This window comes from Phyllopteryx taeniolatus, chromosome 12 (assembly GCF_024500385.1).
Source record: "Phyllopteryx taeniolatus isolate TA_2022b chromosome 12, UOR_Ptae_1.2, whole genome shotgun sequence".
Taxonomy (NCBI): domain Eukaryota; kingdom Metazoa; phylum Chordata; class Actinopteri; order Syngnathiformes; family Syngnathidae; genus Phyllopteryx; species Phyllopteryx taeniolatus.
The window spans coordinates 23,194,507-23,214,355 of record NC_084513.1 but is presented as its reverse complement, the minus strand read 5'-3'; the positions used below and the strand labels follow the sequence as shown (position 1 = coordinate 23,214,355).

Genomic DNA, 19,849 nt, shown 5'->3' with positions numbered 1-19,849 from the left:
CTGCAACACCAAATCATTGCCCCCATGAGAAATAACTCCAAAGGAGTTTGGTATTTCTCATTAGAAAAGGCTCATCATTGAGCAGGTTAATTAGAAATGACCGATGAATTCATTTGAAACGATCGGCCTCGCTCATCATTTTATCGACTCATCTGAAAAGCTCCGTCATCGTGTTTTGTGTCAGCGAAGTATAATGCGAGCAAAGCGAATACATTTAGTATCGTATCCTGTACACGAGTATATTCGGACTGGAAGGCACGGAACACTTTTTTTTGTGTGCTGCAGTTGTTCAGCAGGGGAAGAGCTTTTGCGCAAATACGACATCGCGTGACTGCATGTCACAGTCGACAGTTCAAGAGGTCGTCTCCACATGACATGCGGTCTTCATCATCAAACCCTTCAGTAGGTGCTGCTGTTTTGGTTAGCCGCTGACCAATAGCATCGTCGAGCTGCCAGCATTAGTGACTACCTGATTTGTTTGTTTTTCCGGACGGGGAAAGGGAGAGGCATTTATTTGTTCGAGTGGCGCTTTGAGGTACTTAGAGGGCATTCCTTTCAGGTGAAATGCAACAAAATGATCATGAAAACACAATCCAAAAGGACAAGGATCCACTTACCACTTGTGATGACTGGAAAATCAGTCCGGCGCTGCCCGTGTCCCGCACGTGGTGCTAAACGATGCGGAAAAGATTCCTGCTGCGGCCCGGCTCATGTGATCACACGCGCGATATACGTCAAGAAAACCACACAGCGCAACACACAGTAAGCCTTGAATTAGCCTTTAATTAGAAGATAGATTTGTTTATAGCTTCAACTACATTTACAGTCAGAAATCTATCGTCTTTTTTCAGCGCACACTTCAGAATAATAGCGGTGTGTTGAAACAAAATCCTCATAGTAGCTTTCATTTTCATCCAAACAATTGCAATGGAAAGGGGAATATCGGGCTTCGCTGTAGACAAAAGTCATATTTGGTACTACGGGTCTACTCACTGTTTTCCGGAAACTTCTTTACATCCGTCTCGCACGGAGTCAACTCGCGTCTTGACCTTTTACGTCGGTCTACATTGAGACTTTGCAACGTTACGTGCCGGTTCAAACACACCGCTGTTATTCCCACCGCGACAATGTGCGCTCCCTCCGCCTAGCAACTACAAGTGGATAAAGTGACCGCAAGAAAAGCCGGAAAGAGTGAAAGGGACATGAAAGAGCCTCGCAGCTGAATACACCAACAAGAGCAGCTTTTCCTTCATCGATCCGGCGCGTCCTCGCCGCTCGCGCTCGCCAGATGTGCCGACAAAGCAACGGTCGCGGAGGACGGGAAACGCGCTTCCCGGAGGTGTCGGCTTGACGCCGAAATACTTCCTGTGCATTCAAAGGAATTTCCCCGTTGATCAGGCGAGGAGCTCACAGACAAGCTCAGTCGAAGCGAAAGAGAAAAAGCACCTAGATGTCGATGAGGTCGTCGCCGCTCTCGTCGCTCTCCACCGTCAGCTGACGGGTCCACCACTTCTTCACCTCTGACCCCGAGGAGGCCTCGTCGTGGACAGGGTTCATCTTACACACGATGGACTTGACGCTGGTGCGACCTGACACACGCACATGTACAAACACAATCTAATAATAGCAAAATACAAATATCCGACCGTTGCAAAGGTAATAATGATCCGTTTTGCTTGATACTAACAGAGCGGTAATCGTGTCAAATGTAGAGTAGTAGTACTTTTATTACTGGGGGATCAAAGATGGCGCCTTTGAGTTGGAAGCCTGTTTCGTCATCCCTTTGCACTTTTTTTTTAACCTTTTTTACTCATTTAATTGTGCGTTGGGGACTATTTTCGGCGTTTCCGGCTGAGAGTATCGCCGCTGGTCGTTTTGAGTTTTTGCGATTTCATTGAGCGAAGAATTTTGGGGCAATGCGACTTCGCCGCTTGTCTACGACCGCGAGGAACTTCGCGCCCCAACACGGAGCCGAACGCGTCCTGAGATAAACGACGGAAAAGGGATGAGAGTTGTAATGAAAGCGCAAACTGCGGCCAGTGTAAATAACATATCAAATGCTAGTTTGGTTGGATACGAGGTTGTCCCTCTCTGTCGCACTGCATTTGAGAGCGTTTAAGGCTGACACGCCGGGGAGCAATCACGTATTGTGTGTGCGCGCGAGTGCGGCGTGGGCGCGCACCTGCGGGCAGCCGCCACTGTCCCAGCTTCCTCTGCGGCTTGCCCAGGTCGGAGGAGTCCTGCCTGTAGCCGCCTCTGTCGGACAAGGTGGGACTGAGCATCTGCTGGAGGCCACTCATCTAAACAAAGAGGACACGCGCTTTGTTGAGTGCGCGGCCGCGGCGGCGAGCGGGCGGGCGAGCGGGCGGGCGCAGACCTCAGGCTGCGACGGGTTGTCGGCGTTGCGGTCTTCGCTCGGCACCGTGGTCTCGATGCTGGGGGGGTTGAGGAAGCGACTCAGCTCCTGCTGCTGGCTTTCTCTCAGGCTGTGGATGATGCTACACGACTGCTGCGGCACAGCGAGGACAAAGCACGGTAGACGTGCGCGTGCCGAGGCGGCGGGGGCGGGGCGGCGGCGGGCGTGCGGAGAACTCACCGCACGAATGCGTTTGAGGCACTTCTTGAGCCACATGCGGATGGTCTGCTTGGCGACCTCCTCCTCGATGGTGTACTCCAGCTGTTCCCGGGCCAACAGCTCCTCCAGCTGGAGAGACTTGCGAATGTCCACCGAGCGATAGGACAGCATGCTGCCGACGCGCGCGCGGAAATGAGGACACTGTTATGACAAGCTGAGCGGCACGTTCCAACATAATTGGAAAAAAAGGAGGTTTTGTTGCCGTTAATGATCAGTTCTTTCTGGCTGGTACTCGTGTGACTTGAGCTGGTCTCGTCTTACCTGGTGACAAACCATACGCGGAGAGTGTTGACGACGATAAGCATAAATATACCGAAGCCCCGCAGTCCGGCGTTGGCGTTGGCGTATCCTCAAGAAGTATTCAAACTGTGGTTTAAGCTCTCTCTATTCCAGTACGGCACATTTGGCAAGTACTCTTCCACTGTATCCAACTTTGACATACAGTACAGTCACATATAATCGTTTCGAACTTTTTTTTCCCCAAACATTTACTTGGATGACAATTTGATTTAACTCAGTGCACTGTTCATGTTCAAAGTGGGCAGGATGTTATGTTGGCCTATAATAATATGAAATACGTTTTAGGAATAAAAGCCTCTGCCTCATTTTTGATGAACAATTGAAGTGCATTTGAAATAATGATTGTCCTTTTTTTTTTTTTTAGGCCGCGCTTGTTGTGACAAGTTTGAGACTCGCTGATTAAGAGCCTTGGACATGCACGTCATGACAAAGAATGATTGAATAGAAAAATTCCTTTGGCCGATGTGTGAATACTTTTTGACTTAATTGTAGCGGCAGTTTTGATCGAAAATGCTGACGTCTGATTTATTCAATCACGCAACTACGGTTTCCGTTGATGTGTAACGGATAAGGAACCACGTTTGTCAAAATGGACGCAACGCACCTCACGATGTGATTTGCGAAGGAAGGTAATGACAATCATGAAAAAGTTATCGTTTGGTATGAGAACTATACGCAACGGGTACATTATTTTTTAAGAAAAATGAGCAATGAATTTGAAAGGAAAATAGTTTGTTAATGTACAACCATCACTTTCTGGGTTGAAGTGATTTCCGAGCCACGGAGAAAGAAGATGTCGTCACCTGAGCACATCGTGGAAGGTGACGTCTCCCCCGCTGTGGAGCCGCTCCATCTCGTAGCACATGTGCTTGAAGAGCAGCTTGTCTTTGTCCAGGTCCACCTCCAGCCTGCCCCTGAGCAGACGCAGCAGGAACTTCACCCTGGACGTCGGGATCACGCCCTGAAAATATGAAGCAGGGCCCCGACTAAGAAATCGACGTATTCTTCCGTTGTCATTCCCCGAGGCGCGTAATCGCTCACCTCCCGCTTGTCGTCCACCATGTTCCAGATGATTTGGAAGTGCCTCAGGTCGTTGTAGCTCAGCAGCTGGTCCTCCTCGGTGGAGTAGAACAGCGAGAAGTTCTCCACGATGATGGCTGCATGGCAAGAGTAGAAGTATTCGGTTCCCGCGCTGTCTGTTTATTACGGCTCTTCGTTGCTTCCGTTTTTTGTTTTTGTTTGTTTGTTTGTGTGTTTGTTTTAATCTGCCATGACAGAGAAAACAATACAGTTCATGATGAACTGGCTAGAAACTTTAATTGCAGTAATGCCTACCGTTTTGGTTTGATGACGCAATTCGAAGCTTCTATTTACAACTATGTTATTTTCAAAGCAATGCCTTGACAGGTCAAGGTTTTATCGTGACGCACTGACCAACAAGAAGGTTGAGCATGATGTAGGCGATGATGACGTAGAAGGAGCAGAAGTAGATGAGGGCGCCGGCGTAGTTGCCGCAGTCCGTCTCCCAGTAGCGACGCTCATCCGGGGTGCAGAACGGAGCCTGCACCTGAGCAACAAACAACGTTCCAAAGGAGCCAAATGACATTTCTTCAAGTATCGTTGGTCCCTTAAATTGACTCTGTGACACTTTTCAAGTTTCTCCCAAACAGAAAAATATCTCCGTAGTATTCAGTGTAATTATCTGCGTTGATAGACGCGATTGTTCAACACAACGTTAACTATCCAACAGCTGAACCTATTTGAACTCTGTTGCTAACCAAAACAGCAGCACCGCGCCTCAGTCTCTCGTAAGATTCCCGATGGAATCTTACGAGGTTCTTGTGCATGATGGACAGTGAGCGTTCCGGTAGATTCTGTGAATTGGGATATTATTATGACGATGATGGTTATGCCACTTATTTGCTCTTTGTTTTAACCTCCATTTTTTGTCTGGCACAAATTGTAATATACCGGTGACAGAATTGAATATGATTCCAAAAGAAAAACGATTTTGTAATGGCACCGTTTTTGCGATTTGCAGCTGCGTCTACTGTACGAACACGGGTTCAAGTGTGGAACGACAGCCGTTCCCTTCTGTTTGTGCGTCCTTACCATGCAGTCGTGCATGATTTTATTCCAGTCCTCCCCCGTGACGATGCGAAAGAGGACCGTGATCGCTTGGCCCGCCGTGGAGAAGTTGGCGTGCCTGCGAGGAGGCGGCGGCGACACGGACCCCGGACTCAGAACAAGCAAACTCCCTCCGCTGCGTTATTGCGGGCAAAGCTCACCGGTTGATGTTCTCGCCGTACTTGACGGTGCCGAAGAGAACGACGCCCGCAAAGGCGTAACAGAGGAGGAGCAGGAACATCCCCACGATGATGAAAAAGCTCTTGTACATGCTGACCACCACGGTCAGCAAGAGCATCTTCAGCGTCACCTGGAGACGTCGTTCGGAGGAATGCTTAGAAGTCACAGAACAGACTTATAACAAAGACAACTTGATTGTTCACAATGCTGTCCATTAGCAATGTGGATCAGATTCCAGTTTCTATTACAATCTTGCAGACAAAATCTGCTCAGCTTTGACACAGATGCATGATGTTTATTTGTTTTATTTTTTTTTTGAATTCATGAAAATGCATCACTTTTTTGAAGTTAAGTATCAACGTGTGGATTCTCACTTCATAGGGATCAAAGTGTCTTCCATTCAACTAAAACTGCTTCATAACAACACTCACGTGCTTCCCACATATTGTGAAGAATCTGAAGACGATCACGCATGTCCCCATCATGTAGGTATATGCGTTCTAAATGGACAAATGAAAACATACGGCTTAAGTTGTCGGCGCACATACAACAGAACGATAAGTCGTGTTTCTAACCAGGAGGGCAAAGTGAAGCACGATCCAAATGACGCCGAGCGACGTCACCAGCAGGTCGTAACGATTCCGTCGACTCTGCCAGTAACCGGCGGGGGACATGGCTATCAGCTTCATGGTTACCTAGGCAACAACAGAAAGCACGTGCCCACGAGCGATCATTGCGTCGACGGCGAACGACAAGTCGAAACGGATGCGGCTCACCTCCAGTACAAATATAAAGGTGAAGACCACCGACATGGTGGCGAGAGGGAACGTCACTTGGTCGTCGACATCCCACTGGAAAAGAAGAGCGGGGTCGTGCGAGTTCGACGGGGGCTTTTCCAAGGCGCAATATTGTCGGTACCTTGACCGAGAGCAGCACCGACTGAGCCAACACCAGCACGGCGATGCCGCGCTTGAAGAAAGGGTGCTGCGTGATGTCGTACATCTTGGCCCGGAAACCCCCGTTCTCTGTTCGGATGAAGGTCACTGAAATGTTTTAATCTGAAACGTTGGCGCTGATCAAACATTCAGTCGCTAACAAGTCATTCAAGGTGGAATGAGTCTCCAAGCGTTTGGGAATTTGAAAAATCGATTATTTGTTCCTGGCACTCTATGACTTCCAAGACTCCAAAATATATATGTATTCAAAAATTCTGCTTATTTATGTGTTCACTCCGCTTCACTTTCAGCTCGTGGCGCTGTGTGATTTATGGCAAACAATCAGCAATAAAAGGGACGATCATAATGAAAGTCAGAGAAATGTAAAGTGTGTTAAAGTGGTATAACAATATTAGAAATTATTATGTGCTGGATGAAATAGGGTGTACAAAAGTGTGAATATTAAGCACACTGCATGGCGACGGGTTCCAAGAAGTTTTGAGGCGTCTGTTGCAACTTGTAAGTTCACGCTTCCGTATTTTAGCCATTCGCACCTCCTTGTGTCTTCCTTTTCACTTAGCCGAAGTGCCTTCTCATTTGGTTGCCGTGGTGAAAGATGAGCCTGAACAACATGCCCCCCCCCCCTCAGAGAACGTCAGCCTGCCTTGACTCATACGCACTGCTCGGATTTCCTCACAATGCAGTGGACATAAACCCAGAACATGAGTGTGGCGCCGTGTGCCTTCAATCAGATTGAATTTCCCTCAAAGTACTTTGTTGTGCGTTGTGTGCGCAAATGTTTCGAAATGCATACGCGGACCTGGACGAGGAGGGAGGTGGAGAGGTTGGGCAATTTTGAGGCGGCTCTTCAAATCTTCCCATCGCCTCTGATCCACGGTCAGCAAAGCCGTGCCCTGGAAGGGCAAGACAACAAAGGCAAAAAGAACAACGAAACATCATACGACAAGGATCAAGTCGAAAGGGTACAAGGATAAAGTCGGGCTTCTTTGCAGTTTTAATCGGAAATAAAGCAAAGACTTAACAGTGGAACAATCAAGTTAACGTGGGTGCACAAAGATCTATGTGACGAGAATAAGGCCCTGGAATTAGGAGGAGGAGAAAAAAAAATAAAATCCTAAAATCATAATGTGAAAAAAAATGAAGAATTGTTTTTCTGGAAAATAGTCGCAACGATCCACTCGTAAAATTTACATATTCAAAAAAGGTTGTGAAAAGTCATGAGAATAGCTTCGCAATTATTCAAGAACAAAAAAATTCAATCATGAATGACTTCGGTCTCCTAGTCGAGTAGAATATTTTTCTTTTTCGATGTGGTCCTAATAAATGATGATTATTATTATAATTGTTTTTTTTTAAACTCTAGCCCTTACTTTGTTTTCATTGAAGTTTGCGATGACAACGCCCACAAACAGCGTGAGTCCGATCATGCACCCCAGGAACACGAAGACGTGGATGTAGATGCCGTGGATCTGCCCACATAGAACATCGCGCTTACAGAACACAAAGCAAAAAGGAGTCCAAAAATGGAACCCGCAGAGCGCTCAGTACCGGTCCAACTCGGTGAATAATGACATCTCGGACTTCCACCCATCCTTTCAGCGACAGCACCTCGAACAGCGCCAACATGGCGTTTCCCACATTGTCAAAATTAAAGTTGCGCGGGTTGGCCCTGGAACGCGGCACAATTACGGAAAGAAAATTCATCACCGACAGTGCTCCGATGAAGCAGGAGGTGTTGCAGAACTAAAAGGCCATGTTACCAGACTCTTGGAACCCAGAATCCTGGCTTCTTCTCTCCGGGTTTCAGTTTCAGGTTGAGATTTTTGGAAACGCTGACGTTAATCCTGAATATACCGTGACAGTCGGCCTGTGACCGACACAATAAACACAGTTACTGTATGCTATTGAATGTACAGTAGGCCTGTCACGATAACAATTTTGACATAGAACATATATATTTCCCCCAAAACCATCACGATAAACGTTATTATCGCTGTTTTTTTAAGTGTTTTTGTTTTTAAAATAAGCTGCAAAGACTGCGGTTGTTGCGCTGAAGACGAACCCTGGACCTGTCAATCAAATATATGTTGACGTTCGCTACTGGCTGAATAAAGTGTGCCACTGAGGTCATGCCTCATAACAAATTCAATAAACTCTCTCGTGTTTGTGTGAATTGGGGAATAACGCACACACCAACTCGGAGAGAGGCGCTGACGTTTACAACGACTTCACCGTGGTGGAGCGAGCTGTTTAGCTTAAATCGCTAGCTCATTGGCTCGCGAGCTAGCGCACATAATAAACAGTTAACTTTCCCTTAAGTGTCTCTGTTGCCAAGCTACGCGCTGCACATGGAGCGAGGTTGTGGAGTATTGGACGGAGTCGACACCGGCAAGAGTGTAGCGGTCCGCCGGCGTTCCGTGCGCCCACTAGCGGCTAAAGACACCGCCGTCCAACTCTGTGCGAGCCGCGACAATGACGATTTATCAAGTCCGGAAAAAAAGTTCGTGTCCATTTTATTTATCGAACGATAAGTCGATAAAGTCATTATCGTGACAGGCCTTGTTGAATGTTTGTAAAAATCGTTTTACTCAAGTTTAGCTTGCAGCGCTAAAGTAGGTCAGAGGGCGCATCATGTCTTCTGCCACACCTGTCTGAGAACATGGGGGTCATTGCACTTGGCCAGCTTTCCGGCAAACAGTTGAACTCCGAAGCTGGCGAACACGAGCATTAGCGTGAGAAGTAAAATGGAAACCTGCAGAGTGGCAGGGGGGAAAAAAAGTATAATAATAAAAAAATCAATCAATCAATCAATCAATCCAACATAAAGATGCAAGTCAGAACACTGTACCGAAATAAAACCACTTTGGACGTGGTTCAAGTCACCCAAACCTTCCCCAGTCACATCATTTGGTACACCTGAACAATTCTGAGTGTTTTCGGGGTTGATACAAAATTCATAAAAATTCCACCATTTGTATAAAATGCTAGTATTTTCACATAAATAATGGCGTGTCAGTCTGCACGAGCGTTTTATTTGGGTTAGTATCGCAGTCTTATTAACCATTTTTTCCAGTGGTTGAGTAGCAATAAGCATTATTGCAAACTTCCCAACTATGCCGTATCTACACCCAATCAAAATGTGACATTTAAGTGATTATTTTGCTTGTTTGCCAGTTCAACACAATTGGCATTTTTGAATGGTGGATTTAAAGATAAAGTTGTCGCGAGAAGGCCTGTTTAGGATCTGCTGTAATGACAGCTCCTCCGAGCTTTGATTTCCTTCCCTAGCAACATACGGAAGTACCGCTGGCTATTTCCTCCGTCGCGCTCACCAGGAAAATCTCCTTGAAGCCTTTGAGGACCTCCCGCACCACCTTCCTCATCTGGGGCACCAGCTTGAAGATCCTGAGAGGTCGCAGGCAGCGCAGCATCATCAGCAGCTGAGCGCCAGACTCGGGAGGGACGTCGTGCGGCAGCCAGCACAGAAAGATGAGACTCACCTGCGGCGGCGAGAAAGACGGCAGAGAAAGGCGCTCGATCGGCGACGCGATTCGAGCGCACGCGGCCAGCGGTTTCCTTACGAGGTAGATGAAGATGTCCATCACACCTCCGAAGTCCCTGATGACCGCCGTGGGCGTGAAGAACAGACCGTCCGCCATGATCTTCAGGTTCAGCTCGATGCTCATGAAGATGACGAAGACGTACTCCCCGATCTGGGGACGCGAGGAATTGTTTTGGCGCCGGTCGTTCGGACACGCCGGACGAAGGACGCCGATGTTTGCTCGCCTGCAGCGTGGGCACGTGCATGACCCTGGTGAAGGGCGACTCAAACATCATGGAGATGCACGAGCAGATGGTGACGATGATCATCACCCAGTCCAAATAGGTCACCAGGCCCAACAGGTCGCTGCAGAAAGCCAAAGAACATACACGGAAAATTGGAACTGTACTGTGCTCCGTGCCACCGTTTTGCCAGGAGGTGACATTTGACTGTGCATTCGCAACACCTTCGTCCATATTAACGCTTCAATAGTGACGAAATATAATCCCCAAGGAACTTTACAATTGAATTGAAATACTGAGAGCTCAAGGACTTTTATCGAAACACAAAATACGAACGCGTGAATGAATCCATTCGAAACGAAATACAAGTAATAGCAAATTAGTGAAGACATAAAGAATTTGTAAAAATGTCAATCAGTCAATCACAGCACAGGCTACACGTAGCGATAACGAAGCAATCGCACTCACATTCCTCCAAAGAGAACGTAGACCCAACGATTTTTTATTTTTTTTTATCGAGACTGTCGGAGAGGTTTACATGTAAGACACTTGATTATTGTGGTGAACAACGTGGACGCATCGCGACTAGATTTGAATTTCAATGACTATTGGGGAGTCGTCTCAGCGCGATGAACTCGATTGGACAGCGCAGGTGTCGCTGCTGTTATGCCCGATGAGCGTCTTGTTACGCTGATTCGGGAGTGAATTTTGAGGACATTTCTCAGAGGAGGGAGCCCCCTCGAGCAGCACTTGAAGAATTCGATTCGTTTGGGCCCGGAGATTTGATGTCTCGCTCTCGTTAGCAAGCGAAGGATCGCATTCTTCCCGAGTCATGAAGCAACCGCAAGTTAGCCGCTACTCCAGTAAGTACTGTACTTACTAGAGTTGGTGGTACTTTGTGTTCTTCACCACTCCTGTGATGGGGTCCGTTTTAGATCTAGAGATGGATGCACACGAAGACATCGCATTAGCATTTTGACAGTACAGGAATAGAAAGTTTTACCAGTTTGTATTCATGGGACAAACTATTTCGACGATTGTGAAAATGGCACACAAAAAAACACCTGCAGGCTGTTTCATTTTGCACAATGCAGACACTTTAATCAGTCGAGCTGCACAGTTCAATGTCATCCAATAAAGTCCAAGTTTAGCGACATATAAGGCTTACTTTGGATTGGCTGTTGAGTTTGTGTGTGGGTGTTTACGTTTGTAAAGTCAAGCTGTGAATGCATTTGTTGAAATACTGCAGCTAAAGGGAAAACCCAAATCGACGCAGGGTTTATTGTGATCACCAAGAGGAGCAGTTATCTTACGCGTTGAAGCGAGCTCGAACGATCATCCGGCAGAAGGTCCTGAAGCGGTGCTCCCGGCCGACAATGAAGAGAGGCTTATCGAAGTACGGATGGTTCTCCCTCAGCTCCTCCTCCTGAACTTTTCTGTCGGGCCGACCGGCGAGTCGGAGAGGACGACAGCAGCAGTGGCGGCACTTTAGCGACGCAGCGAGAACCGACGGGAGCCGTCGCCTACCGTGTTTCGACATCGGGCCTTTTTCAGGTCACTACCGTTTCATCTCTGCTTGTTCTTTCTTTTCTTGGATCATCTTGATCTCGCTGTCCTCTCGCTGGGCGTTTCGGTAGCGGACGGTGCTCGAATGCTTCGCAAACGAACAAAGACTCAATTATTGACAGGTTTGATCACATGCTGACATCAAAAGGGTGAGCTTAATGTGAGCTTAAGGGGTGAGCTTAATGTACTTAATGTACACACTTACGTCCTGGGTGAGCGTTTCCAGCGACTTCCCTCGGCTGATCCTCTGACTGCTGGAGCCGTGCCGCAACGACCTGCGCTCTTGGCGAATGTGATGCTGCACGCTAAGGATGGAACGCTCCTTGGCCGGCTGGCCGTCCAACGAGCCGCTCAGCATGCGCTGTCTGGTGCACGCCCTGCAGGGTTCAAGAAAGGACCGTCGCGTTAATGTTGACAAATCGGGGAATTGCGTCATCTGTATTGTGACTGTTTTGCCCAGTTAATGCCATTTCCCCCCTGCCCTTTCTCTCCTACGACGCAGGAATCACTCAGTTTTGTGTTTTTGTTTTGTTTTGTTTTGTTTTTAAAATAAGGGTTGTACTAGACCAAAGCTGCCTTACAACAGGTGCCAATACAAACTTTTTTTTTTTTACTCCAGTTGGGAAGAGTGACAATTCATCAAACTGTTTGTTGTCGGTGAGGTTCAGCGCGTCACCATTGAAAGGTACAGAACATTATTTCGGTATTTTGTGTTTTTTTTTGTTTTTTTTTTAAATCCAAACACCTCAGTGAGGAAATGAAGGCTGAATGATGTCCAAAGTGATCCTCAGAGTGATTAGTCCTTCCACCAATGGAGAAAGGACACGCTTGACGCGGCCGTGCGCGTGCTCAACTATCGATGCGGATGTCAACTTGATTTTGTGTTTGCGAGGACGGCGGCGAAGCAGACAGCACGTGTGATGACTGCTAATGTAGTGGCCATCTTTCAGGAGGAGGCGGAGGAGGGAGGGCCGGCCCGATTGGGACGCGGTGCCGGTGGGCTAATGTCCACCCGGTGGCAGCTGTGCCGTGCTCAACGGCAAATTAGGTTATTTATTTCACAACAGTAAATGAGTCTGACGTGGGCCTGAGTGTGTGCGTGCGTGTGTGTGTGAGCACTCACCTACTAAACAATGTTTTGATGAATTTGATCATTTAAAGCGACAATGACTGCAAATGTTGACAATGCGTCATATTTACAGAAATGGCGTTTTCTGATGCGCTCTGATCTTCACACAAATCCATGATGAGTTTATTTGTTGAGGCCAATAGAAGGCTTCGGGGATGTTTCCATAGCAACTACATACAGGCCGTTTCGTGGATACGCTGTTTACAAAAATGTCTCCTATGTCTACATTAAGCATTTTCCCTGGGATAAAACAACAAATTGACCATTGCTAACATTTCAATTGAACACATTGGAGCGTTTAAGGCCCGTGCTCACCTGCATGCTCGCATCTTACCGTAGTATTTTATTGATAGTCGTTTCTTTTTCCAGCAGGTTCCGAGCCTGGATGCTAAATATTGACCTGCGAAGCTGAAAGAGAGCGCACGCACAGGTTGCAAAAGGTTGACAGCGAGTCAATTAAATCGGAGCGATTGATGAACGCGGTCTTTGGCCCAAAACCACATCGTAACTCCGGATTATTGCCGTTTTTTTTGTTTGTTTGTTTTTTTTTATCACCGAGGTGTCGCTCCAAGGGTACATAGTGTGAAAGGGAAGAAGTTATAACCCTCGTAGCCACATGTCCGCGCGGTGGAGGGAGATAACTTGAGCACGAAAGCACCTTTTGGTCGATATACTTGCTGTCTTCAATGGCCGAGCGCTTGGAGTGGTCACAGGAGGACGACGAGGCCGAGGGGAGTCTTCGGAACAAACAGCTGGGGTCCTGCTGCTGCCTGTCGATGAACTGCTTCATGAAGCTCTCCCTTCAATGACAAGTGTCAACATACATACGGCAACTAGCTGTGCACTCATCGTAACTTGAAATAGGACATGGATTATGCGGTAGGTTGTGTCTGACGGGGTTCCGCGCTCCTGTTAAGAAAAATGTCCACAATAACAATCTTTTGTTTTTCCTTTTGGTATACAGCATCGAGCACCTTACTAAATCGGACGCACCCGCAGTTTAAAGGAGGCGGCCGGGTCGACGCACCTGATTCTGGGCACGGTGAAGTCCGACGGCAGCTTGGAGATCTTCACCATCTGAGGTCGGTTGGGGAACTTTTCGAAGATCCGGAGCCGGAGAGGGAGCTTCTCTTTGGTGTCGGCATTTGCCTCGCTTTGCTTGAGCTGAACCAAGAGGAAGAGCAAAGAGTTAGTTCACGGAACGTAACGATCGCTGCAAGAAAGTCAATCGGCTTCTTCTGACGTAAAACAATGAAACCATGATGAATAATTGGACAGGTTTGACGCATCAAATTTTGACAAAAGACAATTCATTTGTTATGGGGGTAAATGCACACGTTCAGTCTTGGTCATCTATTGAGGAGTCTTTGCAAGACCGCAAAGAACTCTCTCGTGCACGGCCCAGATTGTCAATTTCTTCGGGTCTATGTTCTCTGGCTGGGCCATGCAAAACTTCCAAAGCAATTTTGTTGATTCCAAAGCATGCTCGGGGTAGGTTTTCGGTCTTTTCGGAAATGTTCCTAAAGACTCAAGCGCCAGTTCAAGCTGAGGGAAAAGAAGCAAAAGCACAATGAGTATGTGTTTATGTTTGTGTGCAAATATCTTTTTGTTCTGCCTTTGGGATTCAGGGTGTGCACAGTTATGAAAACCGCGACTAATGGAGTTTTTTTTTTGTTTTTTTTTAAATTCCATTTTCACATCATATAGTTCAGATTTTTGGTAAAAAAAACAACATTTTTAAGGCTTCATCGTGGCTTCATTTTCTTTTTCTTTTTTTAACATCAGAGAAACCTTATACTTAACACTTTCAACTTCCACTGCATCATGAATCTTAACAGCTGAAGACACAAGGATTCAGACTGACAAAAAGGAAGGACAACAGCACTTGGGTTTAGGGACAACTTCGGATTTTGAGGCTCGCTTCTTGCCCATTCTACTGTCGGGGGAAAGCCAACGGTGGGAAGCGGCGTGCAGAGCGAAGATGCTGCCTGATGATGGCAGCAACGCGCACATAAAGGCACACACACGTCTGACTTACTTTGAGAAAACAATGCAAGAAGACAACAAAAGAAAGAAAACAAAAGTTACTTTGGGGTGGCTGGTGAAGAAAAGCAAGAGGGCAAAAACAGGCATCAAGAGAACAGTGTGCATTGTGGTTGACAAAAGCAAATGAAAGTCTTTCTTTCCCTGTAATTCCACACATGGGGGAGGCGGGTCGTCTCTGTGCGGGTGGCTGCGGATAACCTCCGAAAGCAACGGGGAAAAAATAGGAATATATATGTATTCTTTATTCCTAATTTTCCTTGAGGAAAAAAGCAAACACTTGTTTATGTGTCTTATTTCACTTTATATTGTTATATTCACTATCATCATTATAAATACGACTAGAAGAAAAACCCAATATGCCTCCAGCTATTCTCTGTGCCGCTTGCTTATCCGCACTCCACGAATAATTCTGATTGGACTGAAGGACAATTGTGATGCAACTGGCCGGCCACCCGTCCAGGGCGCCCAAAGTCCGCTGGGAGCGACTCCAGCACACCCACGCGGAATACAAAATGGATGATGGATGATGGATGGATGGACAATTTGTTAACAATAGCTGTGTGACAAATGGGGGGGGGAAGTGGGACTTTTAGTGAAGACTGAATCAACAGTGCCTCTGCAACGTCCACAATGAATTGCACAAACTCATCGAATAAATGATGTTTACGCGCCTCCTTAGTTTCTCCGCGAGCACAAACATTCAATCCAACTTTATGAGGTTGAAAATAAAGGTTCTCTGTAGTGCTTGCTGCAATTCTCGGGTAGAAAGACAAAGTGCCGATTGACCTTAAAGGATGGCGGCAGCGTACACGAGGGCGACGCGCAACTAAAGGGGCCCTACGGCTGTTCCCTGTGGTCCTAATCAATTGGCCTGACACAAGAAAAACATCCCATTAAAGCCAAACTTTCTTTGCAGTCAACTTTTGTCCTCCGCTTTCTGCTCATTGCTTCCTTTCTTTACAAAACTCCCAGCAAAAGTTTGAAGCAGACAATGAAGTCGACAAGTGTGACGTGAGAGAATTATTTGTGCACTTGTGTTTATTTGCACCGACTGAGGGGAGATGAAAATAATTTGCATTCTATAAGAAGTGCTTTTCCGCGTCACAGCAAATCACGTCCAGAGTCCGTTGCAAGACCGAGAAGTGTTTGTCAGCTTTTGCAGAATAGGTTCCTTTGTCAGCTGCTTATTTATTTGTTTATAGTGCAAGGCCGTTCACCTGGTGTGCTGCTAGCGCCATTAGGAGTACCTATGTATGTATGATCAATAAGCAGGATCAATAAAGCGCACGTAAATCAAGGGCAAAGGAGAAAATGTATTCATTCAGGCACAGATCACATACAAGTATTGAGTTTGAGTGAGAGGTGGCGCACGCCACCGCTAAATGCAAGGGGCACGTGTTGACGATCGGTCACGCTGACATTCCGACCGCGAGACAATTTCATGAGGAAGCTGCTGGAGATTGCTGCGTACGTCACTGTACTTCTCACCAGTGCGACGTCGTGGCAGCACAGCAGCGCATTCAATCACACATTTTTACAAACCACAACGAAGAGCTGAAAACAATCAGCCCCAAACCAAGTAAAGTCTTTTCCCCGTCACACATACGGACACAAACTGAACCATGGATTTGTGTTTTTTTTTTTTTTTGGTTTTGCTGATGATGATGATGATGCCATGACGCGTGTTCAAAATCGGGTCACTTAAACGATTTGGTATAAATGCTCCTCGGGTTAACATTGAGTGCATTTGCTAAGTGAGCGTAAGTGATGGGCATTAGAGAGGATGGGACAATATGCTTGTGAATGCTCTGAACTTGCGTTTGCATGACAATGTTGTGTTGAGCAGAAGAATGTCCCGTGGCTGACTGTAGCTGGTGTCGTTGTTCTTAAGACTGAATCAACAGCTCCTCCGCTGGTTTCAGCCAAGTAGTGCACACAACACTGCGTCACAGCAAGATCCATAAACCAGCAATTCTACACAATTGACACAATTCTGAAGAACCGATCGATTTTTTTCACAATTAATACAATTCTTAAGAACCGATCCACCAATTCGACACAATTGACTACATTCGTAAGAATCAATCGATTATTTCGCCAAGGCCTGAGTTGCTATTTTTCGACAAAATCAAAATATACCCGATCCGCTCTTCTTTTCGATCTCCGCAAGCCGGTGGCAACGAGCGGCATGGCGGTGGAGTATCGCAGGCGCCTGCGGTGGCTTCCCGGTTGCTAACTGAAGGTGACATTCAAAAGATAAGAGCGCATTGTGTTCGGAATTCTCTGAGGGGGAGCACTCCTTTCTTCTGCCTTCTTAGGCTTTCTTTTCTGCTGCTAAATCCCTAAATAAGCCCTCGCTCGCGCCATTAAGTCCCACAAATGAAGTGCAGGCTTTTAGTTGAATGAATAAACAATCAGGTGGTCAGACAGTCCCTTCCACAATCCATTTCATCAAGTGTTTTACATGCAGAAATGGCGATTACAATGGAAGATGAGAGGTTTTGGAATGTATGTCCCTGCCACAGCTGCACAACCAGTTGATGCAACTTGCAGCTTGAGGTCATTCGTCATTGCAGTAGACTTAAAGCCGTGGCTAATGTAATGACCAGTAAATAAAGTTATGTGATGACTTTATTCTTAATCTGCTTGACCTGTGTCTCAGAAGAATTTCAGGTTCAACTGTAATTCAAGATAAAAATCTTTCGATAGGAATTCATGTGATTATATAGATTTTTGGAAATGGTCGATAAGCAAGCAACACGAAATATTTTGTCATTTCAAAAACAGCATTTTCCCGGGTCTTTTTTCTCAACAAATAGTATACTCATTATAGGTTTTTTTTTTGGTTTTGTTTTTTTGGTCACACTTCATGACTCAGGATTCAAACGTGAGCTTGACTTTGTCATTGTCAAAGCACAGAGATGCATTTTAGCATCTTGTGTCCTTCTGCTTTGTCACTTGTCTCTCTCTCTCTTTTTTTTTTTTCGGACAGAATTGGTCCTTTTCATGACTCATCTAACTGGCCTGTGGACGCGGGTGCTTGTTACGCACTCCCTTACAAACACACCTCCACGATTATCATCAGCGCTGCACCCTGAGGGGTAAACACCTTTTTTCCCTTCAATTTGGACGATATTTCCGAGCACAGGCTAAACATTTTTCCGCCAATCTCTCGCACGTCCCTCTGGCCCCACGGACGTGTGGGCGGCGATGATTTGTTAGGCAGTTGGTGGGCCATCAGTCTCGGCCCACCGCCAAACTGCGACACTGATGAAGGCACAGCAACAAGGTCCGACGGCGTCCTTTCTAATACCAGACACGGCCAATTACTATATTGTGGTCAATGTGACGGGAGAAAAAGATGCGCCAGTGCGGCGTCTAAAAGCATCCTTATAGTCCACCACACATAACTACATTGAATTGTGCAGCGTTTTATACAAGTCGCCCGTCTTCTGTGAGCATTAAGGACGTTGACGAGCGTGTGGGCGTGCGGCGACGGCGCGTCGCTTTTGGTTTCCTCTGCTGTCTGTCTACCACCCTGCTGCCTTCCTTTAATTAAACCTTCGGAGCAAACCTCATTTCACGCGCTAAATGCGTTATCCGAATCAACACTGATGTGTGTGTGTGTGCGCGCGCGCTTTCAGTCTCACACAACAATGTGGTTTAAAATGATGTTTGTTCAAGAGCGCTTCCTCCCACCTCCCAAATGATGACGGATGACTCTTTGATCGTGCGTACGCGTGCCACCACCGATGAAGCCACCACTCAGGCACGGCTGCACGGCTGTACCACGTCGAAAGCGGCACGGCGGGCCGGTCAATGCGGGGCCGCCAAAAACTGCCTCGTGAGTCACTCGACCGAGAAACGGGACTATCACATACCATCACTTTGAGGAAATGAAAAGAAGTTCGCCAAATAACCGACAAATAAAACGAGGATGAAACATTGTATGTCTCAAAAAAACTAAAAATCCCAAATCCCCCTAGCTTAATTCTAACATATGAGCACTATCGCCCTGTAGTGTGGCCTTAAACCTAGCGTGAGCGTGGGCAAAAGTAAAGCGCGCAGCCGGCGTAAGATCCAAAATGGAGTGCGACATATTGCCACTTTGCAAGGTTCATCGATCCATTCGATTAGAAAGAAATCAAAGCGGCGGCTGTTTCGATGTTACTTCTTGCCGTCTGTTGTGTAGGAGGTGATTTGATGAAGTCAACCGTCGCTCTATTTTCAGCTCTTGAGTCCTGAGGTGATTCTGCAAATACCTGCAGCCGAACGGGCTCTTTGGCCCTCGAAGGTGCGTATTTATTTTGAATAGGGCATGACTCACAGAGATAGCCCTTCTACTGATGCTGCAAGAATGTACGCACAGCATGCCGCTGAACTATTACACTTCCGAAAGAAAACCTCACAAGTTGCACCAGCCAAACTTTTAGCCTTTTCGTACGGCGTGAATACAGCCGGAGGTCGGCGTGTATGAGGAAGCTCGAACGCACTGCGGTGACGGATGTACGTGACGATCGGGAATCATTATTGGAAGTTACATTTCACTGCTTTATGACTACAAAGACTACACAAATCATCCTAACGCTTTTCTTTTGCCTTAGCAAATGATATAGAAACATGACTTGATAAATGGCTCACTGGCAGCATGCATAATTGCGTGTGAATTTCCATTTCAGCGGGCCACACATACGGCAGATAAACACGCACACACACGCATGGCGTGTACGCTTCAGGTCTTTCACGGGTGGGCGCGTAAGACAACAGCATCCGAGGGGAGCTGACATGTTCCTTTCAGTAACAAGGAACAAAGCAACAACAACGGCGACCGCGACAGAGCAAATGGACCTAGATGACCAGATGATACGTTGAATTACGCTGCAAAATCCATCGAGAAGGCGGCGACGTAGATGGTACGTAGAACCGAGGGGCACGGCGAGTACGTCATCACGGCATGTGACTAAAACGGAGCGACTAAATCATCTCTCGCGATTGCTATTTTTGTCGGGTGCGCGGCAAGCTACGCAGAGGTGCCGCGCGGGGCAATTCGTGGGTCACGTGATGCAACGCGGGCGTTGTCGAGGCCTTCACCCGAATCCAAATGAGAGCGACCACCGAATATGCCGT

The 19,849-nt window shown here is 46.9% G+C and overlaps 1 protein-coding gene across 12 annotated transcripts in view; it reads right to left on the bottom strand.

The window, feature by feature from the left end:
• Positions 1 to 763: 763 nt before the first annotated feature.
• The window catches only part of nalcn (sodium leak channel, non-selective), a 45,258-nt gene continuing 26,172 nt past the window's right edge, over positions 764 to 19,849 (bottom strand). For 7 of the 12 annotated variants that reach the window (XM_061792587.1, XM_061792590.1, XM_061792593.1 and 4 more), the window contains 29 exons: positions 13,704 to 13,840; positions 13,335 to 13,476; positions 13,011 to 13,084; positions 11,753 to 11,924; positions 11,544 to 11,635; positions 11,295 to 11,417; positions 10,862 to 10,918; positions 9,985 to 10,105; positions 9,780 to 9,911; positions 9,531 to 9,698; positions 8,846 to 8,950; positions 7,959 to 8,065; positions 7,747 to 7,867; positions 7,569 to 7,667; positions 6,998 to 7,091; positions 6,161 to 6,267; positions 6,019 to 6,093; positions 5,818 to 5,937; positions 5,674 to 5,742; positions 5,224 to 5,372; positions 5,048 to 5,141; positions 4,370 to 4,502; positions 3,977 to 4,092; positions 3,739 to 3,896; positions 2,597 to 2,747; positions 2,378 to 2,509; positions 2,183 to 2,300; positions 1,447 to 1,589; positions 764 to 1,365 (listed from right to left, as the gene is read on the bottom strand). In XM_061792587.1, coding sequence (XP_061648571.1) covers positions 1,447 to 1,589; positions 2,183 to 2,300; positions 2,378 to 2,509; positions 2,597 to 2,747; positions 3,739 to 3,896; positions 3,977 to 4,092; positions 4,370 to 4,502; positions 5,048 to 5,141; positions 5,224 to 5,372; positions 5,674 to 5,742; positions 5,818 to 5,937; positions 6,019 to 6,093; positions 6,161 to 6,267; positions 6,998 to 7,091; positions 7,569 to 7,667; positions 7,747 to 7,867; positions 7,959 to 8,065; positions 8,846 to 8,950; positions 9,531 to 9,698; positions 9,780 to 9,911; positions 9,985 to 10,105; positions 10,862 to 10,918; positions 11,295 to 11,417; positions 11,544 to 11,635; positions 11,753 to 11,924; positions 13,011 to 13,084; positions 13,335 to 13,476; positions 13,704 to 13,840 — 3,309 coding nt within the window. In that variant the 3' untranslated portion in view covers positions 764 to 1,365. Of the gene's footprint in view, positions 1,366 to 1,446; positions 1,590 to 2,182; positions 2,301 to 2,377; positions 2,510 to 2,596; positions 3,067 to 3,738; positions 3,897 to 3,976; positions 4,201 to 4,369; positions 4,503 to 5,047; positions 5,142 to 5,223; positions 5,373 to 5,673; positions 5,743 to 5,817; positions 5,938 to 6,018; positions 6,094 to 6,160; positions 6,268 to 6,997; positions 7,092 to 7,568; positions 7,668 to 7,746; positions 7,868 to 7,958; positions 8,066 to 8,845; positions 8,951 to 9,530; positions 9,699 to 9,779; positions 9,912 to 9,984; positions 10,106 to 10,861; positions 10,919 to 11,294; positions 11,418 to 11,543; positions 11,636 to 11,752; positions 11,925 to 13,010; positions 13,085 to 13,334; positions 13,477 to 13,703; positions 13,841 to 19,849 lie in introns of those variants that run through there. The other 5 variants (XM_061792588.1, XM_061792589.1, XR_009791139.1 and 2 more) reach the window with 5 other exon arrangements.